The sequence below is a fragment of the Elaeis guineensis genome, chromosome 2 (genome assembly GCF_000442705.2).
Source record: "Elaeis guineensis isolate ETL-2024a chromosome 2, EG11, whole genome shotgun sequence".
NCBI classification, from domain to species: domain Eukaryota; kingdom Viridiplantae; phylum Streptophyta; class Magnoliopsida; order Arecales; family Arecaceae; genus Elaeis; species Elaeis guineensis.
The window spans coordinates 93,811,666-93,827,997 of NC_025994.2; the positions used below are offsets into that span (position 1 = coordinate 93,811,666).

At 40.2% G+C, this 16,332-nt stretch overlaps 2 protein-coding genes and 1 pseudogene across 2 annotated transcripts; all 3 read right to left on the bottom strand.

The window, feature by feature from the left end:
* Window positions 1-270: 270 nt before the first annotated feature.
* On the bottom strand, window positions 271-1,232 carry LOC105050651 (dormancy-associated protein 1). Its single transcript, XM_010930755.3, has 3 exons — window positions 1,076-1,232; window positions 724-940; window positions 271-589 (listed from the first exon to the last, which is right to left on the bottom strand). The coding sequence occupies exons 1-3, from the start codon at window positions 1,179-1,181 to the stop codon at window positions 553-555; spliced, it is 360 nt and encodes a 119-aa protein (XP_010929057.1). The 5' UTR covers window positions 1,182-1,232; the 3' UTR covers window positions 271-552.
* A 1,730-nt stretch (window positions 1,233-2,962) lies between these two features.
* On the bottom strand, window positions 2,963-6,196 carry LOC140855320 (UDP-glycosyltransferase 71K1-like; annotated as a pseudogene).
* Window positions 6,197-11,696: 5,500 nt separating this feature from the next.
* On the bottom strand, window positions 11,697-13,422 carry LOC105050658 (malvidin galactosylase UGT88C3). The gene has a single exon (XM_010930771.4). It carries the CDS (start codon window positions 13,284-13,286, stop codon window positions 11,820-11,822), a length of 1,467 nt encoding a protein of 488 aa, XP_010929073.1. The 5' UTR covers window positions 13,287-13,422; the 3' UTR covers window positions 11,697-11,819.
* Window positions 13,423-16,332: the final 2,910 nt, after the last annotated feature.

The following is a 16,332-nucleotide window of genomic DNA, read 5'->3' on the forward strand; positions in this document are numbered from 1 at the left end:
CGTAATACAATAGTCCAGAATGACTCTCTCATACGTCCAGATGACATGACATGATGACGCGATACTATCTTTGTTAGCCAACACTAAAACCTATAATTTAAGAGCACATTAGTCAAACCGCTAATTTTAAATAAAATCTAAATATCATATAAAAAAATTAAACATAATTTTAAATAACATAACGTCCTTTTCTTCACTCAAGGATAATTCCGACTTTTAATATAAGATAAATTGTTTCAACTAGTTTAATATAAATATAGATAACAAATGTATAGAAATAGCAAAGGCGCTTCTGTAATTTACTCTTATTCTTATCACAGCTGGTCAACGTAGCAGCCCAAATACAACACAAAATACGTACTCACATGTCTACACAACACACTCCTTGCCACCTTTGAGCAGCGACTCATATAGTTGCTACTTGGAATAACAAAAAAGAAACTCCATAAGATAACCACATAAACCAGCAAACACGAGAGAAAGCACGCGATCTCTACGTACATCCATCCCGTTCACCCACAAGCCAATCCTCGTTCTCGGCACAAAGTCCATTCAGCGGTGGGTGCTCCTTGTCTCACCGCTGTACAGCCTGCACTCCCGGAAACCCATACATCAGCCAAGCAATTAATCAAACAGAACAACAGCAACAAGACAAAAAAGGACATCAAAATGTGATATTGTTTTTCTAAGAAAAAAAGAAGTGGGGAGGATTTTATAAATAACCAGTCGTAAACGGTGGGGGAATTGGGCTGGGGCTTGTCAAAATAGTTGGCACCAACGGTCTTGGTGGCGAGGTTGCTCCCCGGGTTGAACACGCTCCGCCACACGTTCGCCTTGCGCGCAGAGGAGGGTGTCGTCGGCGTCGCCGGTGTGCCCGGTGTCGTCGGTGTTGTTGGCATCGACATTGACCTCTGGTACTTGCTGCTCTCACCTTCCCCATCTTCACCAATCCACCAACAATAAACCATGATTTAATGAAGTGATATAGCGAAGCTATATTGATCAAGGACAAAATTTTGACAAGTAATCGAAGGAGAAATATTAATTGGGTCTGTGAAGAGGCAATTCGAAGAACCTTTGATGACCAGAGACTTGGTGTCGACCTTCTTGAGCTTGCCGAGGCCCTTTTCCGGTTGAGGCCCGGCAACCACATCGTCCCACAGCTTCTCAAGGAAAGCCATTGTTTCCTCTCTCTCTCTCGCTCCTCCGTTCTGTTGGAAGCTAGGGTAGCGCTGGTGTTCATTTATCTTACCGACATGAATCCTATCACCGGTAGGTGACCTCAACTCTGTGCGAGGAGAAGCGTGAGAACTCGCACGTGTCATGATAATTGTTAAAGGATGGCGGTGTCTGAGAATATGATAACTAGGATGGTCACGGGAACTTCGCAGTTGACATGATAAATATGGTTAAAACGACTTGTCCGATTCTCGTGTCACGGACCAAGGCGTTAAACGAGGGGAGGAACTCGCGGTAAGGGTGACCACGCGTCCGTCTCCGTCGAGATTCTTGGATGGACCCGATCTACTATATATATATTACAAGAAAACTAATAAAAATATATTAAATTATTATTTTAAATTAAAAAGTTTTATAATCATCATAGTAGTAATAATAATAATGTACTGAGATGGTTAAACAGTGCTATATTGAGATGATTATGAAATATGACAGTTTTTTATTAATTTTATTTGAAGCATATATATAATAAGTTTATTCTACCCAAAAACTTTGCATCCCGCGCTCTTGGACATCCACTATTGCGCAAAATTTGATTGAAGCTAGCTAAGAATATCGCTCGTCGTGTCTGGCTCGTTCAAAGTGTGGCAGAAAGAAATTCTTATCGAAAAATTCAATTTGCTGCCAACTTTTCGGAGATATACTGACGACATTATCAAGCACATTTCATCTACTAAGAAAAAGAGAGTGGTGTTTCTTCTCATGACCAATTTTTGCTTGGAGCCGTGCTTATGTCCTCTAAGCTCTAAATATGCATAAGAAGAGCCCCTTTTCCCTAAGGTCTTCCTGCTTGCCAGTCTCACCCCCTCAACCTCTGTCCTCCCTTTCCTTCCCTCCTCAGAGCCTTCAATCAAACACCTCACTCCCCGATCCAGGTCCTCTAGTTGACCAATCCACCACGTTTCCTGTCCAGTTTGAGCTTCACGGCCACCCCAATATCTCTCACCGTTTCAAATGCATGCAGGTGCTGCTTGGTATAGAGCGGCCGTTCATCCGAGCATCGGCATCCCAAACCGCAAGCTCTCCACGAATTTCACCCGCGGTGGGTCATTTCCACTACGCCCAATGAAAGGACCGGCCGAGGAATACCCAAGCGTATCTCAACCCACACGATACATAAGTACAATAAAAATACAAATTATTTTGTAGAAAAAAAATAATTTGAATAAATGTAAAATACAAAATAAAGAGAGATAATTAAGTAATAAAATAAGAAAAAAAAATCACACCGGATATAACGTGATTTAACTTAATTGTTGGCCTACATTCATGAGCAAAATTTTTTTGACGTTTTTTTATTAATAATCTATGGTACAAAAAATATAAAATTAAAAAAAAAATTAGAAGCTCACACAGATTTTTTTTTAAAAAAATATATTTTTTATCTCAAAAGAGTCTCCTACCGCCCTAAATGCGCTCACTGTTTGCTGCTCTCAATACTCTCTTGTGCATTACTGATAGTTTCTGTCTGTGCTTTTAAATAGAGTTCGGAATCATGAAAAAACTGATCCAATCTACGACAAAACAGGACTCCGTTTAGAAGCCAAATTCAAACTCTTTTTCTGCCTGCCATCCGATCTGCATCAAACGAGCTGAAGAATTACCTGAAACAGTCTAAAAGAGTCTGAAATCATCTTGCCATCGTTGGATCTCGATCGCAAGAGAGAATAACCATCCGATCACGTAAAGGTCCACCAAAATCCACCGTAAATTACGAGAAACGTCATGGAAACGCCGCCGGTCCACCATGGACCACACGAAATGCCAAGGAACTGGGCGCTCGGTCCATGCATTCTTTCGTGGACTGTGAGAATGCGGTAAGCTGTGGTATGCCGCATCCGTGCATCTGCTGGGCCGACCCATATATGCCCATGCTGGGCTGCATCTGCGCGTGGGTCTGAGCCGAGTCTGGCCTGATGGTGCTTTGCTGCTGCATGGATTTCCGAATACATGGCTTCAAACCCATCACCCAAGACCGCCATACCATTCCCCTCTCTATGGTCGACCTCTACGAAAATCTCCCTGGTGGTATTTTCTCCAAGTTGATGCCAACCGGATGCCGAAATTTTCCCATTGAAGGCGTCTGGAGACCACAAGAACTGGTGCTCGCATTGCTCCAGCCCGTAAGCCATCTCCTGCACCTGTGGGGCGCCGAAGCTGCTTCCGCTTCCGGAGCATAAGAAGACCACTGAAGCTGGTGGCTGCCCATCCAGCCACTTCAAGCACTCGATCGTGCTGCTCTGAGATAGCTTTATTTGTGTCATTTCCAAGAGCAAGTAGCGGGCCTCTTAGATAAATGGCCGGCGGGGGCAGGCCTATTGCAGAGAGTCGCTGTCACGCCCCCGATCCGAGATTTGAATCGAGGATCATGGCAACCGCCGCATACTCATAGAATACTTTTCCCATAAGCATGCAAGGCATCTCATCATGATATCTTCACACAAAGTTAAATAATTTTTTAATTTCTAATAATCAAACCTTAGTTCAAATAACAAATCAAAACTCAGTGTCCAAAAGAAAAACAATTGTTTGATAAAGTCAACACTAAAAATAAAAATCTTGAATCAATTCTGAGAAAATCCTAAATCAAATGAGCTAACTCCATCTCTAATCGCTCTCTCAACCGAAATTCCGCATCAAGCTAATTTTCTGGATCCGTAAGAAAAACATAAAACTCATCGTGAGCTAAACAGCTCAGTAAGCAGTGTATACCTTTAACTGAATAAACCAGACAAATAATACTATACATATCGATTTACTGATAATAACAAAATCAATATGTAATTTTATGAAATCATAATCATACTATCAATCATATACAAAATTCAATTCATCATAATTTCAAATTATGCTTTTCATCTTAAATTCATCAATTTCTTAAATTTTTCTTACCAACCATGACTATGACCACATTATCCCTGTGGCAGGGTCATAATACCGCGTATCTGCTTGCGGTGGGCTGCGAATCATCTAGCAGCCAAATCCTTTGGAACTGCTGGTCTTGCTGGCGGTTTGTCGCTGGTCTCTCTAGCGACATGTCGCTGGTCTCGCTGGCGACATAAACCCTCAGGACAGTCAATTGCCAACGTATATGCCCCCATTGGCGGGATCCTTAACACAGTCAGGTCATCAATTTCATATTGTCTTCCAAATTTATATATTATTTTCAAAAATAATATAGATAAATGATATTCGAGTCAAATCAATCATATCATTCTTTATGATTATACATCATCATAATAATTTGTCAACAAATAACTTCAATCATAAATAATCTCTATAATTAACTTTAATCATAAATAATTTCAATAATTATTTCAATAAATAATTTCAATCACAAGCATGCATAAATTTATTTAATTCAAAATTTTATAATTTACCAGATAAATTCAATAAAAGTAAACACTACTTACCTCAAAAGAAAATCCAAACTAGAAATTCTAGAAATCTTGAAAATCCTTCTCTGAACCTGATACATCAAATATCATATTTTTAATTAAAATTTCGTCGAATTAAAAATGATTAAAATTTGTTAAAATCTAATGTCCCCATTAACTTGACGACAGCATCCAGGATTTTCGGACTAATCCATGGAAACCCTATTTATATTTCTTTCAATTATTATTATTATTACTTTTATTTATTTATTTATCTATTTATTATTTTTTTTAATTCCATAAATCCTAAAAATCTAAGAGAGAGAGCAGAGAGAGAAAGTTTCTCTCTCCTTTTTTTTTCTCTCTTTTTTTTTTCTTCTTTTTCTTCTTTTTATTTTCTTTTTTTCTTCTTTTTCTTCTTTTTTTTCTTCTTTTTCTTCTGTTCTTCTTCTCGGCTCCTTCCAGGCCGGAACAGGGGACGGCAGGGCCCTTCCTTGGCCGGGCCGTTCAGGCCGCGGCCGCCACGGTGGATGCCGGCGGCAGAGGGGGGCCACTCCCCCAGTTACAGAGAGGCATGGTCGACGGTCGATTGCGATCGCCGGTGTCGGAAAATCCAAGGAAAAGAGGCCAAAACAGGGGTCTCTTTTCCGACCAAGAATCGGCGACACCTGTCGCCGGCAGTCGCGCACAAAGGCACGAGAAGAAGGGGAAAGAAGAGAGGAAGAGAAGGGAAACTCACTTCGGCCTCCGGTGACCCCACCGGCGAGCAATCACGGTGAGAACAAGATGAGTGTCTGTGGCTCCAATCGGGAAATCAGGGAGAAAGAGAGGGGTAGCGGTCCGGTGATCGGTTTCTAAGGAGGGGGAGGGTCTTTTTATAGAGAGCCCTAGGTCTCCGAGAGATCCTAGGACTCCCGATTCACCCCGATCTCGTCGGAGAAGAAGACTCCCATCGGGAGTCTTCTTCTCGATTTTTCTCCTGTTTTCATTTTTTTTTTTTTTAGGCTTGGGTCTTGCTAGATGGGCTTGGGCTTTGGGCTATAACAGTCGCCATCCATTCTTGCGTTCAGTGGCGCTGGCTTCAGCTTCATGAAAGTGTTCCCTATTACGTCTTTTGCCTCCATACACCCTTTGTCGTGGTAGACGGACCAAGCAATGTCGTTCCTTCTTGTTCTGCAAGGGAGTTGGCACCGATAGCAGTGCTAATGGAGAAAGTCCGTCCGTTACCGAAAATAGCACTTTTCATCTGACTTGCATGTGTTAAACATATAGCTAGTATTCCTTCTCAACTAAGATGGCTCTTTCTCTATAGTAAAGCCAAAAACAATGGGAATCTTGTCGTGGAGAATGGGATGAAGGAGTGTGAGGGCAAGCGTGGCTGCTGTGGAGGTGAAGAAGATGCAGGCTGGGAGGTCGAGCGCACGGCCCCATCAACAATCGTGGTGGTAGAGAAATCAGGGAATAAAGCGGCGACTGGGGTCAGTGGACGATTGGGTGAGGGCGGCCTTGACATGGCCTCCGTGTTGCATGCACCAATTGCAATTGGACCGCATCAAATCCCATGGTGGATAACACGCCATGCTACCCTTGTATTTCACTGATTTTTTGATTATAAAAATATAAAAAAATATTTTTTTTATAAATTTATTTTTATATTCAATAAATCGGTTGCAAAGTGTTGGTGCGCTTCAGGTAGGAAATTTGGTAATTGATTTTATGATCGATTTTTTTGTCGGTCATTATATTAATATTTATCCAAGAATCAGTTGCAAGGTCGATCGTAAATTTGATCAAAAATATTCAATCGCAAAATCGATCATAAAAATACTATTTTCTTATAGTAGATGTAAACGGTCGAGGGATAGTCATAAGCGGTCACCATGGTGATGGGGTCGCCATACCGGTGCTTCTGCCAGAGGTGGTTGATGAGATCGCCGTCAAATCTAGGGGAGGGAATGTGATCGATAGTTCAAGGGGATGGTGAGGGGATCAGAGGAGGAAAGAGAGAGGCGAGGATTTTGATAATGATCGAGAGAGAAAGAAGGTATGGATTTTTTTATAGGTGACAGGGAGAGGGTTATTTGGTACTTAGTATATTTTTTTATAAATATTTTTTCTTTTATTTATTTTGGTGCTCTTCTCTTGGCATCAGTCACTTTTCATTGATACTTAGTATATTTTTTAGCGATCTACGTTTATCCATTAGCAAATTTAATTTACTCATATTTAATCATTGAAACGTAAGTTAAAAATTAATTATAGTATTTTCACGTTTGACAAACGTAGGTATATACGATCTTTTTTTTTCAAAATTTAATCTTTTATCCATATATGTACTTTACGTGACTAAAAGCATGGATATACATGACTTTTCTTGTAGTGAAGAAGGTGGTGAAAGCAAGCCATCAATGAAAAATATAAGCTTATATCTTTATAGAATTAATTCAATGAAAGACTTCCAAAGGAGATAGTTACTGCCATCAAACTTAATTGGGGATTAGTTTTGAGATATTGGAGTTGGCAAGAGAGAAGGAGAAAATTCAAGTTCAGATAAGAATATGATGTTGCTGACATTGTTGGGATGAATCTTTAATACGAAGGGTTTGTTTTTCACAAGAAAGATAGTGATGTCTGGTTGCACTCTGATACCATGAAGGTGATATAGTATGATCACTAGAATTCTATTTAATTGGTTGGGATGTTTTTGAGCATATATTGAATATATATAGCATATACAAGAGAAATAAAAAAATATTTTAGCAACCTAAATTTAAATTTGAATAGAAAAAAATAAAAAAAAAATAAAAGAAGACTATAATAATAATTTGAATTTAAAATTTAAAAATTATATTTTTAATAGAGAGAATTTATGACATATTATTAGATTTGTCATAAAGCAAGCGAAATGCATGATTTTAAACTATAGGCAGCAAGATGACAAGAGAAGTACAAGGAGAAAAGAAAAGGAAAGAGGGATAAATATGAAATTGATAGGATTTTGGAAAGGAGAGGAAAATGCACCGTAGCAAAATATTTAATTTATTAACAATTTATTCAAGTTAGAATATGACAATAAAAACTCACTTGTCTCTAATTACATGATTGTTGGCCCTATGCATGTTAACAAAATCCACAAGCTATTCGGGCTATCCCATAATAAATGCGAAATTCTTTGTACACAGCTCGTAGTGTAAAAAATTTGATGTAGAGTGCACCACCTCGTTCGATTAATCTACATAGCCATCGTTTTCTAATTACATTTAATATCTATAATTCTATTTTTTCATTTGAAATTTTGAATAATGAAAATATTTTTTCTCTTTGAAAAATCATATTATGACATTCCATGGTCAAATTATGACTTCTTACACAGAAAGTCATAATTTGGTTCCAGAATATTATAATACAGGAGAGATATTTTTATCCAACTACTTTCTAATGCATATTTAATGCCTGCAGTTTTGCTTTTTTGTTTAAAATTTTGAATGACGAAAATACCCCTCCACATTTAAAAAAATTATGATATCCTATGGTGAAATTATGAATTCCTACACAGGATGTCATAATTTTTTCACAGAATGTCATAATAAGAGAAGAACATTTTCGTCACTAAAAAAATTTATAAATTTTTAATAATAAAAATATTCTTCCCATTTTATGATTTTTGGAAGAACAATTATGACATCCTGTATAAAAAAGTTATAATTTAACTATAAAATGTCATAATATGGCCATAGGATATCATAATTTTTTCAAGAGAAGAAGAATATTTTTGTCATTTAAAATTTTAAATGAAAAAGTGAAACTGCAAGCATTAAATGCGTGTACTGCAAGTATTAAATATGTGTTGAAAAGTAGTGGCTCCGTGGCTTGATCAGATAAGGTGGTATATTTCTTCTACATCGGAGATGGTGTATAAAGAGTTTCTCTATAATAAATTCATCTTTTATTTCTTTTGTATACCCACCGGCATAGTTCGGCTTAAAAATTATTAGTCATAAGGCATGTTTTAGTTATATAGATATCTCATGCAAAAATAGGTTAAACAAAATTATTTGTAATTTTCCTATCGTTCTTTAGTGTAAACAACTATATATTGCTAAACCAAGAGAAAAAAGAGCTAACCATCAGCTAGCAGAGTTTTCCTACTGTTCACGCCTTAACGAATCTATGACTAACCGTATGAATACGTTTTTTTTTTCCACCCGTAAAAGTGGACCGAGCTTAATTGGCGGAAAGGAAAGGAATTTCATCCAAAAGTCTGCAGACATCGTGACATATAAGAAAAGCTATAATCACGAAATCTGCTGCCAAATAAGCGGATGTGGGCCGCCCCTGAATTTTACGGGGTCCCAGGAATCTACAAGCCTTTTTTTTGGATAAGAAATGGCAAAGCTCTGTTAGATCAATAAGAGGGTTACTGTTTCACAGTGAAGCTCAGACCAATATACATCTTTACGGAAACCCAAAGAAACTTGCACCCACAAGGTGCACCCACCCAATCATACAGCACAACAGGAAAGCATGACCAAATACCGGAGTCCATTATACATTGAATGCAGAAACTTGAAACACGAAAACCCAGGTGAATTTCTTGCCTTGTAACAGGACGAATCAGTTGTGATACATATGAGTATCTTGGAGCAGCAGGTTTGGAATCCAAGAAACAGCATTCAGCACAGAGGACAGAGCGTTCTTAGCATGAGGTGTGAATGAGGCCTTATGAAGATAACACTGTAATATGATGAAGCAGCAGCAGCAACAGCAACATGTGTATGTAATGGCACAGGTAAACTTATAACATAAAATACCTTCAAACCCACAGCAAGAGGAACCTCCAACATTGTCAGATAACCATTCATAAAAGTAAGATCTCAGAAAAGCCTGGCACAGAAGTATTTGGGACAAAATGGATAAAACAATTATCAGGAAAGAAACAGTAGAACACTCATGAATCTTCCTCCTGCCGGTGACAGACATGAGATGGGATACTAAAGCATCCACAATCATGCCAAGATGTAAATAGACCCTTGGAATGCTTTGGACATCTCCGAGAATTCCTTCTAATCTCAGCAAAAGTAATACCTTGCAATGAAGACATGGTTTGCATAGTAAGACCATATAGTTGTAAGCACCGGAGAGAAAACTGTACGTCATATAACTTGGCATTCAGAGCAGGTAACGAACAGAACAACATCAGTAGAAAAATAAAATTTGTGCGGCGATATAGCAACATTAGAAAAAATTTAGGACTGACAAAATATGATCCGATCTACTAATTCGATCCGTGTTCGATCCATCATAGACAGATTTGAATTTAGGCTAAATAGATTTGGATCATAAACAGATCGATCTGTTTAATCCATTTAATAATTAGATTGGATTTAGGTTTTAGATATTTAATCTATTTAACCTATTTAATATTCAGATCGGGTTAAGTCAGATAATCCATTTAACTTATTTAACCTATTTTTAATTCATTTAATCTGATTTATTTAATCTATTTAATCTATTTAATATCCGTTTAACCTATTTAAAATTTATTTAACTTATTTCTGACCCATTTAATCCGATCTGTTTAATCTGTTTAATCTATTTAACTTAATTTGATCTATTTAATAAACGAATTCAACGGATCTGATCGGATTATCTATGTAATAAATAAGTCGGGTTCAAATTTAAATTTTTAATCTGTTTAATAAACGGATCGGATTTGGATTGATGATTTTCTGATCCGACTAGTACTGATCCGATCCATTTATAATCCGATTCGATCCAATTATCATCCTTAAGAAAGATCTTCATAGATCTCCATGACAAACAGTGGATACAAGTGGAAAATATTTTGCATGGGAAAACCCCCCAGGAGCCTACCTGCGAAATAAAAACCAAAGAAAGGGCTCCTTTTTTGAGAACATTTCCCACCACCCTTTTTTGTCTCCACATATTTTTGCATTCGGATTTTTGATTTCATCGCATATCTCTATTTCTTTTTCCTTTTGTTTCACATCTTTCCTTTTTCTTTCTTTGTTTTTTTTCTTTCATTTTTCTCATTTTTCGTAACACTGTTTTACTATGTGACAGATGAATACATCTATTGGGAAGGATAACTTGTATATGCATAGTAAGATACATATAACAGAGCATTGCTTCCACCTGAGCAACAAAAACCACTGAATACCTAAATAGGACCAAAAACACGACCCGTGCGAAGCAAACAAACCAAGTAATCTTCTAGATTAATAATAAGGGCTTGTGCAGTCCCTCCCAGATACCAAGAAAGCAAGATTTCAGATGACAAGAAAGAAAGATATATTATATCCTCTCCATCTTTCCTCACGGCATAGAATAGCAACGGGTATTTTGATTTTGTCCCATTTTTCTATTCCTTTTCTTTTTGTTTCTCATTTTTTCTTCTTCTTGCTTCTCTTTTTTCATTTCCTTTTTTTCTCATTTTTTGAGTATCTGTTTCTTCATAGGACAGTAGTGTCCATCTTTTAGGAAGTTTGACTTGTATAAACCAAGCATCAAGGATATAGCAGACCAATGCTCCTGCCTTCTTAAAATAAGCCTCTGCATACATTAGAAGAGCCCACAGCAGGACTCGTGTGAAGCAAACGAAACAACTTTGAGGAATCTACGAGCCTTTAAAAATTAGGTTATAAGCTAAAACATGCTTTCGAATGAAAAAAGCTAAAATAATGTATCATCTTCAACCCTGAAGAAGTATGATTAGGACCTTCGTAATCATACATAAGCATGAAGGCTGCATGATCGTGTAATGGCTCTTCGAGACAACAACCTGGATTGTTCAAACAAGCAAAACGTTGGAGGAGAAGATGTGCTTCGTTTATTACTCTTTTTTCAGCGATATCATTTAATTGCTAATATTAACATCTGTTTCCATGGTTGATTGAAGGTTCTTTGTTGGATTAATTTTTGGAAGAAGGAGAGGACGGAAACGGTTGGCTCAATTCTTGTAGCTTTGACACATTAGAAAGTCTCTGTTTTAGGGGATGACGAAATGTGTTCTAGTAATCTAAAGCTAAACAGGCTTGCAAGACCGGGGGCACTCTAAAAGATAGAAGATGATCCATTTCACCAGGCAACGTCATCTTACATTAGTGGGCATCTAAGATGACAGAGCTTAGTCAACCTTCAAGAGAGTTCTCAAAGGAAGAAGTACCGCATCCTCATACTAGATTAATATTTGTCTGAAGCCCCTCTCTTGCTCATGTCCTCTGCTAATTGCCTCAAATAAAGATAAGATGACCCTTCTTCCCCTATGGCATTCTTGATCGCCATTCTCATCTCTTCAGCCTTCGCCCTCACTTTCTTCCCCTCCTCAGAGTCCCCCATCAAACACCTAACTCCCCTTTCCAGCTCCTCCGCGCCAACGAATCCCCCGCCCTTTCTGTCCACCTTGAGCTGCACGGCCACCCCAGTCATCCTCTCCAACTCAAAAGCATTCATGTGCTGCTCCGCATACAGCGGCCAACCAAGCATCGGCACCCCGAACCACAAGCTCTCCAGGATCGAGTTCCACCCGCAATGCGTCACGAATCCCACGACCGCCTCATGAGCCAATATCTCCTCCTGCGGCACCCAAGTTGGCCACACCAATCCCCTTTCTGCTGTCCTCTCCAAGAACCCCTTGGGCAATACTTCCTCCAAATTTGCATCGACCGGGTGTGGGAATTTGCCCGTCGACGGTGTCCGGAGACACCACAAGAAACGGTGCCCGCTTCGCTCCAGCCCGATGGCCATCTCTCGCACCTGTGGAGCGCCGAAGCTGCCCCTGCTCCCGAAGCACAAGAAGACCACCGATGCCGGTGGTTGCCCCTTCAGCCACGTTATGCACTCGTGCCGCTCGGAATTAGCCTTATTTGTATCATCCTCGAGGGCGGTGACTGGGCCTACCGGATAGATGGCCGGCGTGGGGTGGTTCGGCACGCAGCGGCCCTCCCTTAGTGCCTCGAGGGGTCCCGGCTCTAGCTCAATGAACGTGTTAACTATAATTCCTTTGGCTTCCAGAAACCGTTTGCCGTGATAGACAAACCAAGTGTAGTCCCGGCTCTTCTTGTTCATGAAGGGGGTGGGCATGGATAGCGGCGGAATGGGAGGAACTCCAGGGACCTCTACGTGGCCTTCCAATTCCCCAAATTCTACAGGAATCTTGTCGTGGAGAGTCGGGAGATGGAGTGTGAGAGCGAGCATGGCGGCGGTGGAGGTGAAGAAGATGTAGGACGGGACACCGAGTTCATCAGCGACGTCAATAATAGTGGTGGCAAAGAAATCGAGGACCAGAGCGGCGACGGGGACGGAGGATTGGGTGAGGGCGGCCTTGACGTGGGGCTTGTGGCTCTGGAAATAGAGGGAGACGAAGTCCTCCGCGCCGTCGATCTCGGTGGGGGGATCGACGGGCGGGAGGTCTTGGAAGTGGATGTCGAGGCCGGAGAAAGTGATGGAGTGGACGTAGGAGGAGAAGGTGGTGGCTGATGCCGGGCTGGGTGGTTGGATGAGGAGGACGGTGACGGAGAAGAGGTTCTCCTCTTGTTGAAGCTGGAGGAGGCGTTTGGCCGTCTCCACCATGGGCACCAGGTGGCCAGCGCCGCACATCGGCAGGAAAACCAGGCTAAGCTTTCCCATCCTCCCTGTTTCGAAGAGCATGTAGGGGAATTTGATGGATTCGCTACTGAAAGGGCTTGGATGTAGATGATCTTTGAGTTAAAGGTTTTCCACGGGAGTGGAAGAAGATGCTAATTATTCTTATCTTAAAAATATCTGACGCATCTGCTCCAGGATTTTTCAAACCGATCAGTGTTTATATCGTTTTCTATATAGTGTATATTAGGAGTCTTAATCAGACAGCTAAAATCGATTGTGCCTAATCTTATCAGTTTGAAATAAGAAGTTTTTGTTAGTGATCGCTGCATCATCGATAATATTTTGCTCGTCTAAAAATTCATACATGATTTGTAGCGAACCCTCATTCATCGAAGCCTAATGACGATTAGGTTGGATGTAGAACGGATCCACTACTAGATGAGCTGGTATTTCCTACATCGATGCTGTAGGAGCTCCGCTTCTAGGATAAATAGATTAGATGGATTATGGATTGTGTAGAGATTCCGAGCTTTGCTATCTTGATCAATAATATCCTAATAAAATCATTTTATTTGACAATCAGGCTTCGTTAAGATTATCCTCTTTCTTTCTATCTATTTATTTTATGCACTGATGCTTTAGCCCGTGCTTTGAGGGTGATGGTTCCTTGGAGTTGGAGCTCAATTGACTTGCACCCTAGGGCTCAGCCACTTTCACACCTTTTTACATATGATTGCCTGCTAGTCAGGCTTTGATCCGGAATGCGGGATGCTTTACGACCATTGTTGAGGCTTATTGTCAGGGTTTTGGCCAGTTAGTGAACTTGTAGAAGTCTATGATCATTTTTAGCTCCAAGACGAAGGTTCAGATGAAGCAAGCGATTTAGGACAAGTTGGGAATCCCAAAGCAAATTGGGGCCATGACTTGTCCGGGGTTCCTATCATGGGAGGAGATTTCGATGGACCGACTGTAGACTCATGGAGTAGTTGGATCCAAGATTGCCTCGAGGGTTGGCAAGCCAACGCCATTTTCATGATGGATAGGATTATCTTTATGAGATTGGTTCTGAGTTCCATTCTGATCTACCGCTTAGCGAGCACAGTTGTGCCGAGTTCTTGTCTCGAAGGGTTGGAGCAGCTATTTTGAAACTTCTTATGGAGCTCAAGGCATGATGGTCATGAGCTCCATCTGTTGTTCTAAGAGATGGTCTGTTAGCCTGTGAGAGATGGAGACCTTGGAATTCAATTTCTATTGGTCATGAAGGAAGCTATGATTATCAGACATGCAGTTAAATTTCTTATCCAATCTGATTGCTTGTAGAGCGGGATGATAAGGACTCAGTATGGGGCATAGAGTCAGAGGTTCTAAACCCGGACTGATCGTAACTGCTCCATTCGAAAAGAGATTTATGCCCGTATCCTAGCAGTGTGGGCCTAGGTCAGATTATTGATTTGGGATGGAATATCGATTAATGTGAGTTAGGATGCATAGATTTCTAGTTTGCCCCTCTCCCATTAGCCGACATATGTTAGCATAGAAGTGGATGACCATCTCAGGTCTGTGACTTGTTTACTGCTGATGGTAGAGGTTGGAGAGCATATGATGTCATCCATCATTTTAGTAGTCAGCTTACTGATCGGAGTCTCACCATTTCGATTTCCATCCATCAGAGTCGGGACTTGAAGGTGTGGGGCTGATCGTGTTGCCCTAAGGCTCTTACGAGGACTCTCTTTAAGATGTGTAGGCCCGCATTGGATAGGAGGATCGAGACTGTTTGGATTTGGAGAGTGGTTGCTCATCCCAAGATAAGGCTCTTTTTCTAGAAGGTTGCTTGAGATCGGCTTTCGACATGTGCGTTACTCAGGGACAAGGGCATGGAGCTTCCAGTTTCTTGTCCAGTTTGCAGGTTGGATGATGAGTCGATGGAGCATGCTCTCCTGTATTGTCCGAGGACGAGATTGATTTAGAGGACGGCGGGTTGTCAGCCTTGCAGGGTGAGTAACGATCCTTGGCTGGATCCTTTCCTGGATACGATCCATCAGAGTATGGCCGAGGTGTCGACTTGTACTGGGTGAGGTATGATGGCATATATCACCTATCAGATCTAACTTATCAGGAACAGCTTGATCTTTGAAGCTAAGATTGTGCCTGCACATCGAATGCTGGAGAGAACCATTTGCTTGGTTGTGGAGTACAGCTGTTTTAATGCTGCTGGTCAGTCCCATGATATTTCAGATTTTTAGGACTCCTATGTTGCTCCGGCAATAATTCAAAGAATTTTTTTTTCATTTTCTAGGAGTCCACTCCTTTGGAGTTTGTCAAGGTTTTAACTTTGATGATAGTGTTAAGGATGGCAGGAGTGATGTTCATTATGTCATCCGAAGTTCGAACATCAGGTTGCTGACAACGGAGAGCTCATGTCTATTTAAGTCTTCCATTCCGAAAGTTGAGCATCGAGCCGCCTGAGCAGCATCATCTGCGCCAAATAGGAGCTATGGACGAAGAAAATTTTCATAGAGCGAGATTCTACCACTATTATTAGCTGGATCTGGGATGAGATGAAGCAACGGAAACCATCCGCTCCTCCATGACATTCGGAGTTCCTTTCGTCATTTTGTTATGGTGCCTGTTTGGCATTTTTTCTGAGAGATGAATAACATGATAGATTGAGTTACATCATATATATATATATATATATATATATATATATATATATATATATATATATATATATGCATTGTTGAGTATATCAGAGATTAGATCTGATGACAGAATGAGGTCTGTTTGTGGATTTTGTAGAATATTTTATTTTTTAATTTTTTAAATTGTATGTATAGTATAATAGCACAGTGGTCTGTATGTATCAAAGAGAGAGAGAGAGAAGAAAAAAAAAAAAAAAAAAAAAGGTGGCTTGGGTGCCCTACGGCCCCAGGGCGGCAGAGAACATGATCATCTAAAACGCCATGGATGACGTAAACAGCACCGGACTTTTTCGGCCACTTGCATTAGCATAATATCTATGTACATATTATACTGAATGGTGTTAGATATTGAGATGTAATGATTAGTTCCGCTAAAAAAAAAAAATCTTTGGATCCATTCTAGCAAA